The sequence below is a fragment of the Carassius carassius genome, chromosome 30 (assembly GCF_963082965.1).
Source record: "Carassius carassius chromosome 30, fCarCar2.1, whole genome shotgun sequence".
In the NCBI taxonomy this organism is placed as follows: Eukaryota; Metazoa; Chordata; class Actinopteri; order Cypriniformes; family Cyprinidae; genus Carassius; species Carassius carassius.
The window spans coordinates 10,018,511-10,041,866 of NC_081784.1; the positions used below are offsets into that span (position 1 = coordinate 10,018,511).

General features: G+C 38.2%; 1 protein-coding gene across 3 annotated transcripts in view; it reads right to left on the reverse strand.

Annotated features, from left to right (window-relative positions):
* Window positions 1-2,563: 2,563 nt before the first annotated feature.
* LOC132110577 (sine oculis-binding protein homolog A-like) overlaps window positions 2,564-23,356 on the reverse strand; it is a 28,194-nt gene continuing 7,401 nt past the window's right edge. The window contains exons 2-8 of one of the 3 annotated variants that reach the window (XM_059517291.1): window positions 23,122-23,193; window positions 22,031-22,166; window positions 19,308-19,505; window positions 15,090-15,241; window positions 14,259-14,282; window positions 8,452-8,535; window positions 2,564-4,627 (exon numbers count right to left, since the gene is read on the reverse strand). In XM_059517291.1, coding sequence (XP_059373274.1) covers window positions 2,576-4,627; window positions 8,452-8,535; window positions 14,259-14,282; window positions 15,090-15,241; window positions 19,308-19,505; window positions 22,031-22,166; window positions 23,122-23,193 — 2,718 coding nt within the window. In that variant the 3' untranslated portion in view covers window positions 2,564-2,575. The remainder of the gene's footprint in view (window positions 4,628-8,451; window positions 8,536-14,258; window positions 14,283-15,089; window positions 15,242-19,307; window positions 19,506-22,030; window positions 22,167-23,121; window positions 23,194-23,356) is intronic. The other 2 variants (XM_059517293.1, XM_059517294.1) reach the window with 2 other exon arrangements.

Consider the following 23,356-nt stretch of genomic DNA (forward strand, 5'->3'; position numbering starts at 1 on the left):
GGGACAGTCTCCAAGCCAATGGACACAAAGCTAGCAGCCATTTTGTGTGTGTGTTTGCCAAAATACTTGGTGAGGTCTGTACCCTGTAATCCTCAATCAAATCAGTGAGTAAATGAATTGTCATTGCACAATAAACCAGCAAACAATCCACAAACACTGTTCTCCAGTAGTGCAGACTACTTATCTTCTAGTTTTCTTCTCCAAGGATGGATGAGTTTCCAGCTTCTTCCCAGAGATGAGATGAAAGTTCACTTCATCCTTCTGGTTTTGTACTCCCTCCAGGGTGTGTACACTTCTCTCTTCCTGTATTTTTTGGTGTCCAGTTCCGGAACTACTCTCCCTCAGAAAGAAGAGTGGGGAAAGAGGTTAAGAAAGAGTACAGAGTGTTTTGCTTGTGTTGCAGATACTGATACACAGTCAGAGGAAGTGAGGGGGGGGGGGGCAAAGAAAGATGTGAGAAGAGAGAGTTTTCTGTCCATCTTTTAGAGCGGATCTGCATCTGTATTAGTCTTTCTTACTGAAGCTATTGAATCAGAAGCATCAGACTCCGAATGTTCAGGCAGATTAAACTGAGCCTCTTTGAATGCACACACAAAGCAGAAAACTGGTCCATCCATCTGTGGCAGGATTTGACTGGCCCTGTTCCAAATTATAGTTATTCATGGGCATGTCTGATTGGCAGCCTGGCAGACCTATTGTGTTTGGCTTAAGCTCCGCCTTCTCGGAAATCTGTTTATGTACACTTTAATCTTGCACTGCAATGCCGCCTCCAACCAGCAGGTGGAAAGTCCTCTTAACAAGGATAAGAAATATCTCTTTCATCTCATCAACAAGTAGACTGACGGCGCTGATCCACTTGTCCGACACGACTGTCGCGTGGTGTCGCGACGCCTCCCCACATTTGTACGTTGATGGGCGTTCCTCTGTTTGCCCCTATGGGCGTGGTTTAACCCTAACCATCCTAATGTTACCTGCTATAACCCGTTTCTGCAGATGTACATATGCTGTCTGCTATGAATCAATTAACATTTTATTTAACACAATACAAACTCATAAAACCCACCAGGGACTCCAACGACCTCTGCCACCCTTCTCCATGCGGAACTGCGTAGCTCGTTGTCCCTATATGACAATAAAGTCGGATCATATAAATTAGGGAATCCTGCGACAGCCACAATCAGTTTCTCCTCCATTTTGTACTCTGGAACTAATATAAAGTTTCCGCGCATTTTTGAAGTAGGATGTGACCTGCGAAGAGACTTCCCTCCGTCTCCATATGCTCTACTTCTATTGGATAGACGCGCCGCGTTTGACGGACTTCATTTGCATAAAGATGGGCATCGGCCAGCTTTTTGACGCGCAGCACTTTTTCAAATGAAGCGCCGCCTTCCCGGAATGCTTTGCGGGTGCGACAAAGTCGCGTGACGTCACCCATAGGAATATAGTGGAGCGCGGCGCGACAGAAGTGTCGCACGGACAAGTGGATCAGCGCCGTGAGAACAGACTATGCCTGAAGACATCGCAGTTGAAAGTCAAACATCACGTCTGATCTACTTCTCAGATTAACACTTTGTGTCAGTCTTTGTTTAGCCGAAAGGGGTGGAGACGGAGCAGACTGCTGCCCAATCCGGATAATTTGTATGCATTTAATGTCACAACGTGTATGTCCTGGATTGAAAAAGTGGAGCAAGCAAGGTTGACATCTTGATTGGCTGGATTGTGAATGAAGTCTGTGGACAGCTGATGGTCTCTGCTGCAGTGCAGTCCTCTCTATCCCTTTGGTGAGCTGTTGTTTCTATTTAAGAGAGGTGGGGAAAATAAAAGAAATAAGGAGTAATGAGTAAATTATTGCATACAGCCTTGTTGGTCTTTTTTGATCAGAGAGGTAATGAATGATCAAAATGATGAATGATTCATCATGAGATCAATTCAGGGATAAAATTAAGAGTGTTAAAAGAAAAGTTCACCCTAAAATGTCATTCCAAACGTAATTTATAATAGTACAAAATATTTATATTTCAAATAAATGCTGTTCTTCTGAACTTTCTATTCATCAAATTATCCTGAAATTAAATTTTTTCAGGGTTTCCACAAAAATATTAAGCAGCACAACTGTTAAGATTTCTAATTTTAATTTTAATCAAATTTTTCTCTAGTTTTTGGAGTTTTTGGAGAAAAAGACTGTGGCAGTGAAAATTCTGCATTGCCATTACAGGAATACATATATATATATATATATATATATATATATATATATATATATATAAATAAAATGTTAAGTTAGAAAGCTGTAGTTCCACACAGACTGGAGAGACAAAGTACACTTCTAGAAATTCTCTTTTTGTGTTTAACAGGAGACAGAATTTCGTACAGGTTTCGTGCAACCCGGGGGTGTGTAAATAAAAATATATATTTTTTAAAATTATTTTAACTATTACTTCAATAGAAATCTGCAACCAAGCACAGAAAAGTTCACAGAATTATTGTGCCTAAAACAATCTTGAAGGCAGACACACAGTTAATCTTAAGACTACTAAGGAAGTGGACAAAATCTGATTCTCACCTGTCCTCTATTTCACTTGTTCTGATTGCGGATACGCAGACACCTTCTCTTCAGCGGAGGCTCCATTTCCATTGGAATTGTTCCTGTTAATGGATCTGTCAAGCCACAGGGCAAAACGGCAGCGGATTTGTCAGCAGGTTTGGGAACAGGCTGAATGACACAGCCAGGTTTAGGCATTAGGGGAAGAGCGTAGGCATGGTCCTCACCAGATGGGGCATCTTCAGGGTTCTGAGGTTTGTCCTCCCCTGTTATTGCGGTAACGGCAGACTGGTCAATTGAGATTTTCTTACCTGCCAAGTCTCTTTCTGTTGCCAAGCAGCTGTTCTCTTTCAGGTCCTCTCCTTCTAAATCAGCCCCCGCAGGTTTATCACACACAGCGGCAGTCCTGCGGCAGGAGTCCACTAGAGGGTGCTGCTCTAACGGAGGTGTTCTGATCAAACTCTCTGTTGGAGGCACATTACAGCTCCCATTAACAATCACATTGCAGGGCGTAGCAGAGCCAGGCTCAGTTTTAGCTGTGATGGTGTTGGTAGGAACAGTGGAGGAGCTGCATGTGACTGGCTGAGAAAGTGGCGGAGTGCCACTGCAGTAGGATGGGTTGACACAAGGCAGAGTCACACTAGCCAAAGGGCTTTTAGCATTACTCTCTCTGTGGTTATCTTCTATTGTACCTGTGCTAGTACTGGCCGACCCATCCACCTCAGTTTCACCCAAAACTGCAGGTGGTGGGCTTAACCCGGGCTCTGCTTTTACCTGTACACAGGTTACAGCCCTCTGGATAACTAGCTGTTGCCGGGAGCAATGACTGGTTGTTAAATCAATGACCCCATCTGCTGGTGTGTCTTTGTGGGAGTGTCCAGAGTTTCCATTACCAGAGTTTTCCATTTTAACTATATGCTCCGCCACGTTTGTCCTGCCCTGCTCTGTCTGTTTGGAAAATCCTGGTGAAAGTATATCTGAGGTAGGAGGGGCTTGTTGAAAGTCCGTCCCCTCCCCTCTGGAGGTGGTTTGAGAAAATGGTGGTGGTGCTTTTGAATCATTCCGCTCACTCACAGCGTTCAGAAGCGTTCTGTCATTTCCTGGTCGGTCACCAGAAGCCTGGGGATTGAATGGTATGGGCACCGGAATGGGTATGGGGACTGGTAATGGCACAATCACTGGATAGGGCACTAATAATGTTGGTGGTGGCACCAAGGGGGCCAGAGAAGGTATGCCAATATTCATATAGGGCGGAACTGGGATGGGTCCAGCTGGCATCATGTTAACTGGATGGAAAGGGAAGGATGGCATGTGGCCACCGGGATGAGGGGGCATCATACCCGGAGGGTTCATAGGAAGGGTTGGGGTGGAGGATGGGTGTATGTGGGGGGAAAGAAGTGGGCGGTGTATAGGGCTTGATGGAGGACCCAAAGTCCGAGTTGGTGGTGGCCCAATGCCAGGAATCATGGGATTGGAATGAGGGCTATTGGGGCCTGGGGGGCGTAAGAACGGAGGGCGAATCTGCTGCATCATCTGGTGCTCCATAAAGAGAGGGAGAGGAACTGGGCCACGGGGTGTCATCACCATCGGTGGGCTGCCAGGTGGCACACCCAGAGCTGGATGTAAACCTGCTATATGTGGTGGAGGAGGTGGCAGTAATGCGGGGCTTTCGTGTGGCCGTGGTGTGGGGATTTTCGTAGATGATGATGACGAGGATGATGAAGATGAAGAGGAACACATATTTCCAGTTTCAGATGGTGACCCTGAGGTGGATCCAGAGGGTCTGGCTACAGTGGTGGCACCCCCTGGTGAAGGTGCCTTGTGACTGCGGAGCTCGTTCATAGGCGCGCCCCAGGACTCAGGTGTGAGGAGCTGTACACCCGCTGCGCTCTCTGATTTCATATCATTTGTGGAGAGAGGAGGGTTACATAAACCCCCTGGCAGTGCAGCCTGAGTCTCTTTATAGAATATGTCCATCTTATACTGGTTCAGACACTTTGCACTGCAGAACTGAAGCCGTCTTTCACCCGCTCCAAAATCCAGGTATTCCTTAGTGTGGCGGATGTGTTTGCACCAATCACAGACCTGTAACATGAACAACCCAAAGTGAACCACATAAACTATAGATTAACACTTCTTAATGTCTATATCAAGGCATACAAATTAAGCATTATTAAAAGAGTATGACTGTCATTTTCTAGGACTTAGACAGCCTGATGCCAGTATGCAAAGTGTGTGTGTGTTTGTGTGTGTGTTTTGTGAAGTGTCAGATCTATGTAAGATTAGGGTTTAGGGAATTACAGAATAGGCATTAAATATTACAACCCAAGTCTGAAGAAAAATGAGGTTTATGTCATGAAATATTAAAATCAAATCAAGCTCTTAGATGATCATTTATTTCATAATACAGAAATAATACTGTATAATAAAAATACAATTATAAAATATAAAAATCTATATTAAAAATGTATAATGCAATTAAATATTTAAAATAAATATATATATTATAATAAATATACAAATAGTGTAACTATAAAATAACAAAAATAAAAATAATGCTCAAAGGAGGATTTATTGGGTATTTCTATGAGTTTTGTTCTTTAACTCATCCTAACACATTGGCTTTCTGTATTTTTGACACATACATCCTCACACACACAGACAAACTCATTACAAGATGTCAGGAGTCAGCTGCCCAAGGCAAGCTGCAGGGTCAAACTCTGACAGCCACGACTAAAAGGTTTTCCCTTCAAGGGGCAATTATGCATGTGGATTTTGAGTGTGTGTATGTGAGTGTGTATCTGTTGCACTGCAGGTGACACTAATTGAGAAAGACAGTGAAAACAGACTGAGACAGACAGGAACGTGGGGCTTAAACCTGTGAGACAGAAAATGTGGTTTGGGTTTGCATATAAGAGTAATAAAGGGTAGACATGAAGAGGGAACTCTGGGTAATTAAAGGATATGGATGTGTACTGCTAACACAAAGAATAATTTAATGGGGTGATAGACAGGCCAAAATATAGAAAGATGAACATCGACATAACCATCGTATGAGAAAGAAATACTACTAAATAATTGAACGCTGCCTCTGTTTCGCTCTTTTTCTCTGACACTCTTTCTGCCAGGATAGTTTTGTCTGTCCAATCACTCAACAAAACTGTCTTGGAGTTGATAAGGCTGTCACTCTCCAGAGTGGAGGTCAGTCAAAGTAGTTGAGTGCAGAAAATTTGCCTCAGGCCTGGCGAGTACATAGAAAGTGATTTGCAAACACTGGCTTATCATAAAGACCGACAGGTAGACAAAGACAGACCTGGCAACACAACTAACTATACTGCACAAGAATGAATTCCGTTGTTTATTTGGATGAATGGTTTGAGTTGTTTTAACTCATATTAACTAATATTAATATATCATATTAAATAATATTTACACATTTATGCAAATTCAGTAATGGTACAAACACACCCAAATACTTGAAAATACTTGAAATTCTCCATCTTGCGAATGTGCTGGTATAATTATTATCTATAATAAGCCCAATTAACAGAAAGGAGGCGTGTTTTACGCTAAAACACTGCATGGTAATGTGCAGCACTCGTGAATTTGACACAAAACGAAGCAGAAACAAAACTACACGTCATACTCTAATGCTACAAACAAGCTGAACACAATGGAAAACCAATAGCCACAAAGCCCTATGGATGCTTCTGTTGATATGTGTTTTAGTGATAAGTGTGCACTGTTTACTAAAATACTGCTTTTGAATCAGAATCTAAATATAATTTGCCTCAGGCCTGCCTGAGCAGACTGCAGAGACAGAGATTTCTCTTAAGACTAGTGAATTGACTGCCAAAGCCAGAGTTCCACTGAAGATAATGAAGGCATTTATCATATGCCACTATTGTCAATGATGGACATTCATCACACGGATGAAGAGAGAGAGAGAGAGAGCGATAGAGAGCGAGAGAGAAAGAGATGGAGAGAGAGAGGGAGAGGGAGAGAGAGAGATAGAGAGGGAGCGGGAGGGAGGGAGAGAGAGTGAGGGAGAGAGAGAGAGAGAGAGAGCTAGAAATAAACACATCTAGAAATAGACACGCTTGCATACATATTCAAACAAATCGTGTTTTAATTTTATTTCTTATTTTAAGTTTAATTTTTAATTTAATTTAATTTTAATTTAATTTTAAGTCTACTTCCAAGACATTTTATTAGTCAGTTTTTGTAAATGTATTTTCCTGTAAAAGTAAGCATACATAAAACAAGATAAAATGATGTTAGATAACTGTTTAAAAAAGACTTCTTTTTAGAGAATACAATTTTTTTCTTTTACCCCACATAGCTTCTTGCTGTATGCACAACTCTGACACCACTCATTCATGTATCAATGTGAGTTTCTAATGAAGCCTTCGCTCTGTTTTAAATGTGGGAGCTCTGACCATGCCAGTTAACATGCACAAACCAGCTCGAGGCGTTCCTGAATATTCTCCATTATAAATGATTTTCATATTTCCTGAGTTTAAAAAGCGAGACAAATGGAGACCACTTAAGCCATGACTTCTCTTAAAGAGAGTCATGGCTCTTTAAGAGAAATTTTACTGCACATTACCCTAATGGTCTTCTTTTCTCCCTCTCTCTCTCTCTCTCTCTAACATGGTTGAGAGGTAATTACTGTCATTTACTTCTGCTGTGGCCGTTAAGCCGATGTCCGTGACCATGCTGCGAGTAGCTGTACACTCTTTTACTGTAATTACCTGCTAACATACGGCTGCCAACTTAACGGTAGAGAGGAAGCTTCCGTGCTAATGCTTTTCTTTTCCCATCACGCACACCCTCTGACCCCAGGATGTGTCTGTTCTCGACCAGCCATATGCTGATTTTACACACACACACACACACACACACACACACACACACACACACACACACACACACACACACACATACACATATACACATACCCCACTTGTCCATTCATGTGGAAAACAGTAACATTCCGTGCAGAATGACAATGCTTAAACAAAAACATGAAATGTAGAATGTCAGAAAGACATAACAAACTCTTTCTATAGCTAATAAAGTAGATAAGCAGAACACCTCATGATCTAGTCTTGAGTTAACAGTGCAGGTGTGTGATTTGACCAGTCTTGTGTCAAGTCCTAAGTCTTTTTGGGTCATGGGTCATAGTTCACCCCAACATTAAACAAACACAATAAGAAGTTATTTTAAAGTCATCAAATTTCTAATTGTGACATTATACGCATCACTGTAATGCAATTTTTTTTGATAAATAATAATAATAATAAAAAAAATAGAAACAATTGAAAATATTGACAATTTGTTTTTATTAACTGTCATAATCGTTAGGGGTATACTGCCAATAATGGTATATATAACAACATCAACTAATGGACAATATTAGACATATATTGATATTAAAGTTAATCTTTAAAAACATGAATAATTAAATAACACTACTGCATATAAAGCTTAAAATTAATGTCAAATTTTCACACTGTAATAGTATATTATATATTATTTTGTGATCATCATATATATTTGTCAGATTTTAGTTTTTAATGATTTTACTTTAAAAATCAACCACTAATCATTTATCAGTCATAACATGAAAGTAATTATTGGTTTATCGGTATTGGCCAGGATTTTAATATTAGTGCGTCCTTGATAATAATAATGTCACAATAAAAAAATACAAATAAATGCCAAAACTAATTTTAGAACAAAAATAAGAACATTTTTGTCAAAACCATATTTCAGAATTAAGACTTAAGACTTTGAGACATGGCCACGATCACACCATCCTTCTGAAATCTAAATCATTTTAATCAATATGCATATGCTGTTTCTACATCTCTAATTTTGGGGTGTTAAAATGGTTTATATCTTACAAGCACATCGCTGTTTGTCTTGAGGACAAGTCTGGGCGTGTCTTTGGACAAGTTGTGGTGCTGAACGCCCTCCTCCTCTCTGGCCTAAAGGAAAAACATAATGTCCCTTTTTATGCATGACCAAAACTGAAAATAAACACACACATAACAGATGTAGAAAAGAAAGAAGGAGTGATGTGAATGAGGAAATGGAGTGAGAGAATAAAAAACAACATGCTGTGCCGAATAGACATATAGAGAGAATAGAGACATTCTGTGTGAGTGAGCGTGTCTGCCTACATTAAAATTCTGTAATCCAAGGTTATACAGTATATTGGTATGGTAGACTGAAACAAGAAAAGTGTTCAATTATATTAGATGAATACTTGAAATATCTCAATTAAAAGCTGAAAAAAATCATTCAGAAATATTCTAGACAATTAGGGGAGAAACCAGTGCTGAAACACTCAAGAGACAAAAAGAAGCAAAGCTAAAATTAATGAAATATCATAAAATAATAGCAAAACCATTAAAAGAAAACAATGTGTGTTTGTCTCTGAGCTCTACCTGTGTGCCTGAGTGCCACTGATGACAGTCACCTCACTCACAAAAACAATGTAGAACATCAGTCTGCGCACATAAACACTTGTGCCATCTCCTCTCTTTATTTTGTCTAGTGTCTGTGACCCCTCTGGACTTGATCCTACTCATTTACATATAGCACTAATGAGACTGCATACTCTCTAACACACACACACAAATGGATTATCCGCAGTCTTAATGACTTGAGGTATGACAGTGCTCTAAGAAATAACCACACACACCTCTATGGTATTATATTTACTATATTTACACTATGAAGCCTCTTTCATACACAGTCACATAGATGAAGCCACATGCAGGCACACAAAAGTTAGTGAACCTGACGGCTTATTAAGTAACCAAAAACTGCAGAGCTGGATAGTGTATGTGTTTATGTGAAGACAACTCTGTGCCTCCATATTGTAAAACATGCCCTAAATTGCTGTAGTGTGTGTGTGTGTGTGTTATGCCACCTGGGCTTCAACATTTCAACCAAATCTCTGCCAGCCACCATCTGGGCATCACCCAACCCAGCCCAGTTGTGTGTGTGTGTGTGTGTGTGCGTTGCCAGGTAAAATGTACTTCTCCAAGGACATAGATGAGAACACATATGAGGCACACACACACACACACACACACATACACCTGAGAAAATCACATTCACAACCTCTCCATCTAGTAATTTCTACCTGGTCTCATGGCATAAATGCACCTGGGTGCCCTTTTTAGTGAGACGTGAAATACATACTGTACAAGTACATATCACTGCAGTTTCCAAAATAAATGAACACTAGAGGCAGTAAAACTCTGACACCTTTTATTCCCTTTCACACAACTTTACAGAGTTTCGATTAATAAAGCATAATTTTCTCACTATTACTTGAAGAATATCATGTTATGTCTTCAAAACAATATTAAGATCTAATCTATCCCTAATTTGTAAAGTGCCTAAAAATCCATCCAGAGCATATACAAAAAGGAAGAGGTTTTGTTTTACTATGTCATAAAGCAATTCTGTGACGAGTGGGGCGGGGCCGAGGGACGTGGGACCGAGGCCGGTGGAGTGATTGGAGATGAGCTACACCTGTTCGACCCGCCGGTCTCGAGGCCCAAGGAGGAGATGGAAGGATATAAAACTGGAGCGACGACAGTGAAGGACGAGAGAGGACCAGGCCTGGGCTTTATTTTAGGTTTTGGTTTTATTTTGTGCGCATCAGTCGTCCGTGATGGGCTGGTGCGCTGTTTTGTGTTTATTTTGATAATTAAAGTTTCATATGATTGTCCGCCGGTTCCCGCCTCCTTCTTCCCGATGATTAGGAAGTTTTAATTCATTACAAATTCATTTGTTAGTTGACATTAAACCATTAACTCTATATAAGCAGACATGTTGCCCAAGGGGCATCCGCTAATATGTGAATGGCTAGAGTGGCTAAGCCTATGTATGTGTGAGACAGTGATTTGAGAGTGTGTATGTTTGTTCTCCTGGCTAGAAGCTATGAAATAATCACCCTGCACCATGAGTCACAACGCCATGGCAACAAGACCTGAAGAAGCAGAGGCCCAAAAGCTTCAGCACTTGCACACACACACACACACACACACACACACACACACACACACACACACACACACACACACACAGCTAAAAGAGTTTGTTTCTGAGACAGAGAAATTGTACTCCAACATTCAAAATAGAAATGAATAAATAAGTTGTACATTTGTAAGCCTGCAGTAATTTATGCATGTTCTCATTTGTTATTATATTAATGTATATAAATCAACATCACCATTTACCAGCTGATAATTTAAGCTCTGTTAGATTTTAACACTGTAATCAAATTTAACATTTAAGAGAGTTACAGTTTCTCCTGACACACACACGCAGACACACAGCGCAAAAGAAAAACGCAAGCAGAATGAAACATGAATGAATCTGCAGATGAATAAATTAATGGAAAATGTCAAGAAAGAGAGGTTGTGGATTTAGAAGTAATGAATTGGTTAAGATCCAACACACACATTTCCAATGACCTGGTCATTTCTGTCCCCTCAGTCGTGGCCAAATGTTTAGAGTGTTGGAATTGTAATCCAAAGGTGACGGGTTCGAACGGGGGCATCAACCCCCAACTGCTCCCTGGGTGCCACAGCAAAAATGGCTGCCCACTGCTCCGGGTGTGTGTTCATGGTGTGTATGTGTGTGTTCACTACTCACGGCTGTGTGTGTGTACTTGGATGGGTTATATGCAAAGCATAAATTTTGAGTATGGGACACCGTACTTGGCACAAAGACATTATTTAGTATGTTTAGTCAATTGCTTTCCACACAGATCAACTTTAGGTGATTTCAGGCTTTACTATGCTTCTTCAGCTTGTGCTATCATTCTGTCTTTCATGTTTCCAATATTTTGTTCTCTCTGTTTCACACTAACATTTATAGTAATAAGAAATCCCATGCCCAAAAGTGTTCGTCAAAAGAACACAATATTGAACTTATATTTTACGTAACAAATTTTTTGATAGTGATGACTAACAATAAAACTTGCTATTGTTATAGTCTTTGATATGATCTTTTGATAATTGTTTTCTTTTTACAATTTGCCATTCACTGTAACTGAGTTAAAGGAACCCAAGTTCATTGTATTAATTCAGCCTTGTTCATCACAAACAAATGTCAGTCCAATTCACCTCAGTCCAGAACAAATCACCATATATAGGCACACTTCTCTGTATTCCAAATATTCATTTACTCTAAGGTTTCATGAGACTAAAAATACCTTGTCTAAATTCATTAGCTCAGCATCTACACACACACACACACACGCAAATCTGAGGATTTGGACACTGTAAAACGAGCCCACCGTCTGACACAATAAACACAATACAATAGCAATAATGTGTGTGTGCATGTCTGACAGAGGTTTACCACATTTCTCTGAGGAGGACACTCCTTATTCACACACAAACAACACACACACACACACACACACACACACACACACACACACACACACACACACACACACACACACCTTTAATAGGGAGGAAATATAATCACCTGAAACAGCTGGAGTTAGGATATCTTACTACCCGAGGTGGGCCGGTGGGATGATAGATATACGTATACATGTTTATGCTTTCTTTTTTTTCCGTTTTGAGTTTTGCAGATGTAGCAGCTGCAGGTTTTTACTGCAGTAACACCAGACCGCAACCAGACCCACCGCCCCACAACCCCTCCCAGTGTCTTATTTCACACACACACAAATACAATACTGCTTATCTTTGCAGCTGACCTTGTGGTGTACATGACAAAATAGAAAGATAAAATGTTCATATAATCTTAAAGTGTTATAGAGTTTTCCTCTCTTAATAAATTATTGAAATAAAGGTGGAGTCGCAGTGGCGGCAGAACGCCAGCAGAATCGTTATAGGAGTGAAGTAAACAGCTCTAAGATTGGTGGGATTAAATGAACATATTCCTGCCAGACGTTTGTTTGGCATTCCACAGACGTGTCTCCTCGGAGAACTAGATCCAGCATCCAAACGTCTACAGACGTGCCAAAACAACCTCACAGTTTACACTATAATAATCACAGACTACACTGACCTCATATCAGATGATGTCACTCAGCACATAATGTTCTCTTTATTATACGTGTGTAAATAAATAATGAAAATCTGAACTTTGAGCAGAAAACTAATAACAGTTTTATAATAAAGTCATGGACAATGAAAATTAAACTGCAGATGCACATCAGCCCCTTATGCTCTGATGTGAACTTCACAAGGTTAAATAAATGTTCATATAAATCTCACAAAAACATGTCCAGGCCATATTCCTCCAATGACTTAATCTACAGAATTCAACAGTTTTTGCACAAACAAACATTGCACAGAAAGACTTTGCAAAATGTATAAAAGTGTGAATCTGTCCAGGCCACATTCCACCCCAAAATCAAAAGATAAACAAAGAGAAATGAAAACTAATGTATTTATATATTATTATATATGTTATATATTATTTATATAAAATATTTGCATTCTGTTTTTATTTATTTATTATATATTAGCACATTTTCCACAAAAATATAATTTCCATAATATATTCAGAGATGTTTTTCTGACTTTTCATTAGATTGTCATTACTTGCACATGTTGTTGTTGTTGTTTTATCAGCATACATTTTTCAGCATAAATCTGCAGATATAATAAATATTAAAATTATGTATAAATTCTATAAATAATGCATCCTTGTTTTTTTTTGTTTTTGTTTTTTTAACAGTAACGATAATTTTTCATCATGGTAATCAAAATTAGGTATGCTTAATGTTCAAGTGTCATGAAATAACTCAATACAAAATTAATGATTAAATAAAATTGGCTCCATTTTTAGGACCATTTTCACCAAAATATATTTGCCTTTTAATAATTTCCTTTATTTATTTATTTATTGAATTTGGGGTGAAATATAAACCAAAAATATGAATATGGCCAGTTCTTAACAGTTGTTGTGAATTCACTGTCATGGAATTGGTCATTGTCACTGACCGATTTCTTTTTCTTGAAATTCCTTCTTTAAAAATGTGCATGTACTATCTATATGCTCAATTTATATGCTAGTTCTATAAAAATTATGTTTTACATTCAGCTATGTGAATAATACGAACGACCTATATCTATGACTTTATAGATTAGGTCAATGATTTTTACAGCAAAGAAAAAAAATATGTTTTTTGTTTGTTTGTTTGTTTTACACATCTTATGGAGGTCTATGAGCTCTCTGCCCCTGAGCATTAACACTGCTCAACAATTCTTGAGATTTATACAATTGTATGTGTATGTTTTGTGTATCCACATTTTTTGTGTGTCCGACACAGACTATGCATTTAGGTTTACTGTATATGTGTGTGTGTGTGTGTGTGTGCATGTTTTTTGGTCTCTTCATGCTGTCCTCAAACACACCACACACTATGCAAGGGGTGGCTGTGAACAAACATGCATGCATCTGGGAGTGTGTATGCATGCATTTGAGACTCTTGTGTGTGTATGTATGCATGTGTGATGGTGTATTTTTGTGTATGCGAGTGTGTGTGCTTTGGTATGCATGTATATGTGGATAATTTATGTATGCCTGAGAGTGTGTTTGCATGCGCCCATGATACTATGAGTTCCATCAGTGTGTGAATAGGTGTACAAGAGAGTCTCTAACACACACGAGGAGAGGAGAAATCCAAACACAGAATACTTACACTGCAATTCCTCACATATCCAAGCTTAGATAGAAGAGAAAACACACAATCAATATCTGTCTCACTCTGATGGCATGAGGTCTTAATCTAAATGAGGCTCATTGCTGTTATGCTGTATATTGCTGTACCTTTTGAGCTCTGTAATAAAATAGCTTATAATTTCTGCAATTTCATCAAACAGAGACAAACCAGTTATTACCACAATGAGATCACAGAGATCATCCAATTCATTGCTAATACTGAATAATGATTCGTGTTGTTTTACCACCAGTATGTTAAAAATAAAATAATTTGTAAATATTATTTAAACTGAAAATGAAAAGTGATACATGATAAAAAAAATAATAATGCTAATATGATCTCCATCTTTAAAAATCGTCAGTTTAAAATTGTATCCTGTTATGTTTGTTTGTCATTAAAATGTACTGAAAAGTAGGAATGATTGATGCCATCAGCTTGTCTCTGTGGACCAACCATTGATGAAAATAACAAATTTCTTATTGTTTCAGCAGATCAGAATAATAACCTAATAAAGACTCTAGAAATAGACTGCTGTTTATGGAGAAATGACTTGAACTGTGAATCACCATATAAATACCTGCTTCTTTCACACCTGTTTCTCTGTCTAATATGTGTTTAAAATCAGAAAAACTTAAAAAGTCTTATGTCTCATCTAACAGAGTAAGAGTCAAAAGTTCTGAGCCAGAGAATTTAGTGAATTGAAGGTTGACAATGGACAATGAAGGTTAAGGGACAACAGAAGAAGTGCCATCAGACAGAAGGAGCCTGATTGGCTGAGGGGACAGGAAGAGACAGAGACTGGGTATTTACCTTGTTGCGTTTGAAGTAGGCACGTCGACAGGCAGCGAAGCATTTCTCACTACAGAAACTTTTCAGTTCAGAGCCCATACTGAGAGAATAACGCTTCACTCCCACCTTCTGACACCACGCACACATTATCTGAACATTAGAGGTGTCCTCCTCTGAGAAAGAGAGAAAAAGAGCAAGGATATATAAGGATCTATCCAGTCAACCTTTTGAAAAATAGTGAGATTTCAGATACAACACAAACCATTGTTGTTTTTCTTCATATTGCTATTTCTATTAGACTAACTATACCATAATTTTAAGTATTTTTCCTTACACATGCAGACATTAATTGATTGATTCATCCGCCACCATTTAAACATATTGTAGACAAACAGTATATAATACAGAAACACATATACTCTGGGTGTTTAAACACCACAGGCAATCTTCCCTCACCAACCCACAAGGGGTTAAGAGAAAGCTGTCATCATGCATCACCCCACACACATCAAGACTGTTTGTATATTTCTTGTGTGTGTGCATTAGTCAATCTGCCTACATCACAGGGCATGCCACATGATGTTAGATCCTTCCCATCATGCTCCACTTACAACTAAAAGCTTGCAGGCACAAGTGTTCGGGTTTGGATGTTTGAAGTGTGAGCATATGTGGGTGCATTTGGGAATGGGGGTGAATGAGCTTCTGGGGCCACAAAGACACACACTGATTCAAATGCAACGGACATTCCCACAACAGAAAACTGTTCAATTTTTCGGTGTTTTAATAAGGTTGAATTTTGTGAGATGTGACCTCAGATATTGTATGTGATCACTTTAATGCGTTTGCCCGTCTCAAATGATTTCTCCTCAGAGAACTTTTACATTCTCACCCTCTAGCAGCTGCTTAATGATCAGATAAATCTGGAGTGTGTGGAGAGAAAATGTTTGCCCATTAGACTTAACCTTTCTTCTCACCCCTCTCTGTGTTTCTTCTGTCTTGTGTAATGAGTGTGTAGAACAAGTTATACATTAAGAATAGAAATAGAGAGAAATCAATTTAGAATTATGTTAAACGTCTCCATAGGCTAAACATACAATATACTTCATTAATCAAATCAACTTTTGAACGGCCCCAAAAAAAAACTAATCAGCTCAAAGAGATGAGATCAGAGGAAAGAACCCCAAATCAAGCATAGTTTTTTCTTAATAATATTTGCACTTCTAGCTGCAACAAAAAAAATAAATAAAATAAAATAAAAAATAAATCCAATCTGGTTAGGATTCCCAATTAGGCCAAAAATACAACATTGGCTTTACCAATGGCATGAACTGCGGACAAGGATACCTTTTTGAGATTTCAGCAAACTTCCTGTTTGAAATGTACAAGAAGTCATTTATGATTTAAACACACTCAAAAAATGAACATTTTGTACCAATTTACCATGTGCCATTCCAGACTCGTATTTTCTTTCACAAATAGCTATTTTTTTAAGTGCATTTTTGACATGTTTGTAGCAAAAGAGCTGCCAGGACATTTTACAAAATATCTCCTTTTGTGTTCCACAAAAAGAAAGTCATTTGCATTTTGCATTTGCACTTAAATTACAACTGTATACTTTGATACTAGGGGCTGAGGTGGATCCGGGCAGGCATAATTTTGTCTTCTTTTATGTGATATTGGGCCTTTACACTGAATTTTGAGCAGGAATAGAGCAGCCTTTAAAATATGCCTTTAGATTCAGCAGGCTGGAAATGTATATAAAAGGATTAAGTATATAAAGATATAAAAAGAGCTTGACTAACAAACTGCATCATACAGAGCAACAAAGACTCAAAGTGTTCCTCTACAACCCTCAAAATACAAACATTCGAATATAAATGGTTGCCATGGAAATCCTGTTTGTTTTTCCTCAGCACAGCCTCACTGCTCCATCCGAATCCTGAATTTAAGAGAGATCGTGCAAATGTTTGTGTGTTTGCGGAACATCCGGTGGTCGAGCAGTACATACCTGCACTTCAAAAGCCCTCTGTCACTATGTGCATGCTCATGAATTATTCAAGAGGGCCACAGGCTAGGGGCGGGGATGGGGAGGGGAAAGTTGGCTTCTGTTGCTGTGGTAGTTAGCGAGTCTACACCATCTGATTCTCACAACATCACACACATTAACACACATAAATACAAGCACACATACATAGACAGTGTTGAGGAGTAACTAGTTACATGTAACACTGTTACCTAATTCAATTACAATATAAATGTAACTGTAATCCATTACAGTTACTGAGAAAAAATTTGTAATTAAATTAGTTATTATAAAAATGTTAAGGATTACAAAAGTGGTTATATCTGAGTATTTTCACGCACACACACGCACACAGAGATGCATTGACCACTCTTGCATTCACACCAATGCTTCAGGAGTTTAGGACACATTGCTACGGAATAACAGTTTTATTTCCTATTTGGGTTTATGTATATATTTTAAGATCAACTGTTTTTTCCAAGGCATTGTTAGATGCCATTGTTTCCTGTCATAGCTATGCATAGATTTGATTTCAAAAACAGCATTACCGCTATTTATTGTCATGATTTTAAATCTGTATTTAACCTCAGAATGGCCTTAAAATAAAGAGTCTGACAGTAATCAATGCTGGGTATTACTGTAAGGTTAACCCTGCCTGGTTTGAAAATAAATAAAAAGTAAAATCAAAAAATGTAATAGAATGTAATCATGTACAATCATGTAATCAAAATTACATTACTTTAATAAAGAAACTGAAACAGTTACACTACTTATTACATTTTAAATAAGGTAACTTGTAATATGGAACCTATTAAATTTCCAATGTAACCTTCCCAACACTGTAAAAAGACACGCACTCTAATGCACCAGTGCACAGGGATGCACCTCACCATGGTGCCGTCCCATTAAACACCATGACTTTGGTCTGCTGCACTACAACACACACTCTCACCCACTTGGACTCTCAGTGTCAAAATGCAAGTTCAATTGTATTATATTTACAACTTTGATCAAGGACATTTTTATATATAAAGCATATTGAAATACTGTACATATACTATTAAATTAATTCCAACTAAAATTATTAAAGCTTGTTTCACAAATCAAAATATGCTTAATTTCAAGACAGACTTTGCTGAGAGAAATGATAACTTGCGGTTCTATCAGTGAATCATATGTTGAAGTAACCATTCTGAATGATTCATTGAGTTAATCAATGAAAGATTCAGCAGACTAATTCAAGCCGGTAACTATGGGCTCCGAAATCTCATACTCTCTGAGTAGGTACTTTTTTTGAATAAGTAATTACTTTGCATTACTTTGGTCATGTGACCTACCAGCATTAGATGCATCACTTCACTGCCATTCACAAATCCTCTCCTGTGGCCTCGTGGGATAGAAAAGTGCATACTGGATGTGCATTTTAAAAACTTGCCACAAGTAATAGGTCTTTTGGGTATTTTTTTGCCTACTCCTTTATGAATAGTATAAATTCAGACATACAACTCTTTTCACATACTGTTTATCACTGATTATATTATGAAGTATACATATTCGAATGCAGCCCAAGTATTTATGAACGATTCATTTATAGACTCATAAGAGTTATTCATGATTTGGAGTGCAAAGAATACACTAGTGATACTGCATGTTTTTGTGTTCAGCCAGCAGACAAATCAATACATATTTTTTGCTATTATTATATGGCATTACACAGTAGCCTATAGTAAAAAAAATTCTCAAATTTAATTCAGACAGAAAACTCACAATCACAGCTCTGGTAAAATATGATGTTTTGTCTCACTCTTAGCAATTCAGTAGCAACGGCATAGATTCAGGTGGTTTTATAAACACTAATGTTATTCATTGATATTTTTAGAGTAGCAGAAATTTTCACATATTTACTTTCAGCGTTTGAGGAAAATTGTTAAAATGTCAGCAAACGTGTTAACAACAATGACAGAGGGAGAGTACTTTTCACTGTTTGCCGACATTTCCACAGAAAGTCGAGCAGTTATTAAATTAACATTATCAGTCTCATGAACATGCAAAATAGAATGCTGACTCACTGTTCATAAAGTTACAGTGTGAAATCTCAACACTTGACATTTGAATTAAATACAGGAGTAAATACAGTACACATATATTTTGTTCAGTTGAATGTGCGCAAGTAAGTTATATACTCAAATCCCCCCTGTGCCGCTTGTGTTTCTTACCTGCTGGTGCTTTGATCAGAGGGGGCGGGATTAAGGGCACTATGATTGGCAGGCCTCCGTGCTCCTTAGAGGAGGAGGGGTTTACAGACGCCTCGGCTGTTACTCCATTCCGTGATGTCGGAGTAGAGCCAGAGCTGTTGGCGTGTGGAGGAGAACCACTGCTGTTCTCTACTGTGGATGCTTTTGGCAAAGAGTTCTCTAGAGAGGAGAGAGAAGTAATGGTGAGTCGTTTATGTCTCACAAACCAGTCACAGAGTGAAATACATAAGGTTAGAGGGATCTATATTTGTTGTGTGAAATGTCATCGGTGGGTTTAACTGTCATGGAATTCAAATGGCCATAATCAGTTCACTGTAGTCAATATGAAATCATAGCTGACCCCATTTACATTCTCAACGTATTTATTGTAACTTGCTCAGTCTTCCTCTAAAACTATTTTCTTTTTGCGCTGACATCACTTAGGCCACAGGGACTGATGGATTGTCATTTGATCATTGTTTAAACAATATCACATTCAGGTCTGGCTCTATTCATAATGCAACACCCACTAAACACCATCCAATCATTTTTTGATGGATGATAGTACTGATATTATTATCATTTACATTTTCCTGATTAATGTAGTGTTTTACTGGGAAATACCATATTACGGAAGTAAAATAGGTTGTGAACAGGGTTTCATACTGATTTAAGACTTGGCATGCGTTTGCGTATGGAGATGTTAAACCACAACTAAACAGAATTTTTTTCAGAATCAGTGGTTTATTTTTTAATTCATGAGTCATTCACAACTCTGGGGCCCTGGGACTCTAGCAATCTCTCAAATGCACACCTCTCATTACTGTTTTGACTTGTTACATGGCAGAAAACGGATTAAAATAGCTCTTACAGAGTCCAGAGAAGACATTTCCATACTACATTTACCAGACGCTTTTATCCAAAGCAACTTACAGTGCATTTCAAGCTATACATTTTTTACAAATATGTGTGTTCCCTGGGAATTGAACCCACAACCTTTTGCGTTGCAAAGGAACATACACATTCACCTGTAGCAAATAAGACAAGATTCAACAACGGCACCCAAACAGATTACTGGTAGATAGCAGAAAAGCTCATTTATAACTCTAATGCATGCTCGTTTAGAGACGATCATGGCTAAACGAGTTAATTAAGTCTGATTGTCCTTTGCCTAATCTCTCCACTTCCAGCAACGTCAACTAACAATAGTGAAATATCGTAATCTGTGGCTATGGATTTGTCTGACGGCAGAAAGTAATTAAGGAGAGTGTCACATGGCAGGCATGGTAGGTTGGAGAAATGTGGCGCTAGCTGGGAGCCATCTAATGCCTAAATCGCCATTTTCTTTAATGGAGGCTGGAGTATGGACTTAGTAAGGCATTAGACAGCTTATTGTGTCGCCATCTCTTTCTCTGTCCTCACAAGCCTGCAGAAAAAATGTCTGACAGTTTAAGACTCTAATGCTCTGGCACAGAGGCCAACCAGGAGACATGAACATGAGGAGTGAGTTTAACAGAGTGTTTTGGGGGAGCGACAGAGGAAGTTAAGGAATTTAACAGTGCATTTTCTTTTTTAATAACATTTAAAATCTGACAGTCCAGGATTTTGTGTCTTATTACCGCTCCAGAATTCCCTCTAGACTCTTTCTGATGACAAACAGGTTTGTTAAATTAACCTGCTACAAAGAACCTATGGGGAATTAAGGGAGGATGATATGATAAATTAATGCAAGTTCTGCAAATAAGTGTCAAGTGCTCAGAGGGTCCAGAAGGAATAGTTTAGATACTGAAACGTCCTCTGAATTTAAATCTTGGGTTGCAGAGCAAAAAGAGAGTTCAGTCACCCATGGTGCCCAAATAATCTTGTCTGGGCAACTAACCAAAATTAAATTCTCATTCAAAAGTTGGGGTTGGTCAGATTTTTTGAATGTTTTTGAACATAGTCTCATGGGGCGGCAGTGGCTCAGTGGTTCATGTAGGTTGTCTACAAACCGGAAGGTTGGTGGTTCGATCCCCGGCTCCACCTGACCAAGTGTCGAGGTGTCCTTGAGCAAGACACCTAACCCCACCTGCTCCCGACGAGCTGGATGGCGCCTTGAATGGCAGACACTGCAGTCGGTGTGTGAATGTGTGTGTGAATGGGTGAATGTGAGGCAAATTGTAAAGCGCTTTGGATGGCCATGTGGTCTGTTGAAAGCGCTATATAAATGCAGTCCATTTACCATTCAACAAAGCTGCATTTATTTGATCGTAAAAACAGAATTTACAGAAATACTAAATATTATTGCAGTTGGTACACTGCAGTCCTGCAGTGCCACTTGATCCTTTGGTGCCCAAGAAATATTTCTTATTAATATCAATGTTGAAAACTGTTGTGATGCTTAATAATTTTGTGGAAACATTTCTTGATGATTCTTTGATGAATAGAAAGTTAACAAAATCAGCATTAACTTGAAATTAGAAATTTTAACTGTTACATTATAAATGTCTTTACTGTCACTTTTAATCGATTTATTGTGTTCTTGGTGAATAAAAGTATTAATTTATTTCTAAAAAGAAAACAAATCTTACTGACCCCTAAAGGTAGTTTACTTTTTTTGTTTTTTCATCCATCCTGTGATAGGTTTTGAGACCTTCTATATGTAATGTGTCAATCTTATTTTACCTTCCTTCCACGGATAAAACTGTGTATGTGTCCGATCTCACCTTTCAGGACAGAGATGTGTTGCCGCATTTCTCCATCAGGGTAGTTGCGGATCTCTATGTCATCTGAGTCTCGTAACTCCACTCTGTCATATCCGTACCATCCAAGCAACTCATTCATGGTGTTTTCAGCAAAACTCTACAGAGAGAGAAAAAGAGAGAACAATTTAAAATGCAATTTTATTTTTTGGAAGGTTTTTTTTTTTTTTTGTAAGAATCAACTAATTTATGTTACTGCAGACAATGCTCACGTATCATAGGTTAATTCTACTAAAAACTCAATTAAAAAAAAACTTCTACAAAAAAATTCTACTACTCATTTCATAATTAATTCTTACTGAAAATGCCTTCACACACACACGCACAGAGGGAATCTGAAAGAGTGAATAATTGCAGTCTATTTGAGAGGTGCTGAAACAATCAACGTAAAAACCTCTGACTGGCAGATTTTGCAATGCGGATAAACAAAATCTCCACAGGGAATCTTATGTTTGCATGGCTACTGTGAACCAAGGCCAAAAGTAGTTTCATCCAAGAAATCCACTAGCTCATCGATAGACCAAATCTGACTGAAAATAGCTTCAAAAGTTTCAGCTCTATATCCTGTTAAGAATGAAATCTGGAGAGGCTATAGACTGACCAGGGCATCAAACAAACATTTCACAAACAAAACTAAACCGGAGAACAGAAGAAGAAGAAGAAGAAGCATTATTAACAAATCAGAGCTTCAAACTACTAGACAAAAAAAGTGTGGGACATACTTTGATCTTATGAGATTTAAATACCCATTTGCTCTGCGGACTAATTTTTAAACTTTACCTAAATAGAGCAGTTATACAGTACGTGTGAATCTTTGTACATTTTTTATATATAAATTCAAATAAAAGTTATATTAATGGGAAAAAATAATTATATATATATATATATATATATAAACATTTAATTATAATGTATTCTTTTTTCCACGTTTTAAAATCTCAATGTATTTATCTCTAATACATAAGGGAGCATCTGAACATTCTGATATTTCTTTCTATATATGTATTTATTTTTGTCACTTTTTCTGCTTTAGTCAGTCTGAGGGAGGCTCTCACCATCAAATGGGGCGAGTTGCCATGGAGATTGCCTGCCTGCCCCACCCCTGGTAGGGGCCGACTGGACGGGACCTGATGAAGACACGAGTCAACACTGTCAATCAAACATAGAAACTGTCAGTCAATCGCATTAACTTTCAAGCAGCATACTATTATTTTGTGTTTTCGGATATATACATGCTTGGTTAATGTGGTTTGTATAGGCCTTAACACTTACCACAGTAAACCTTCAACT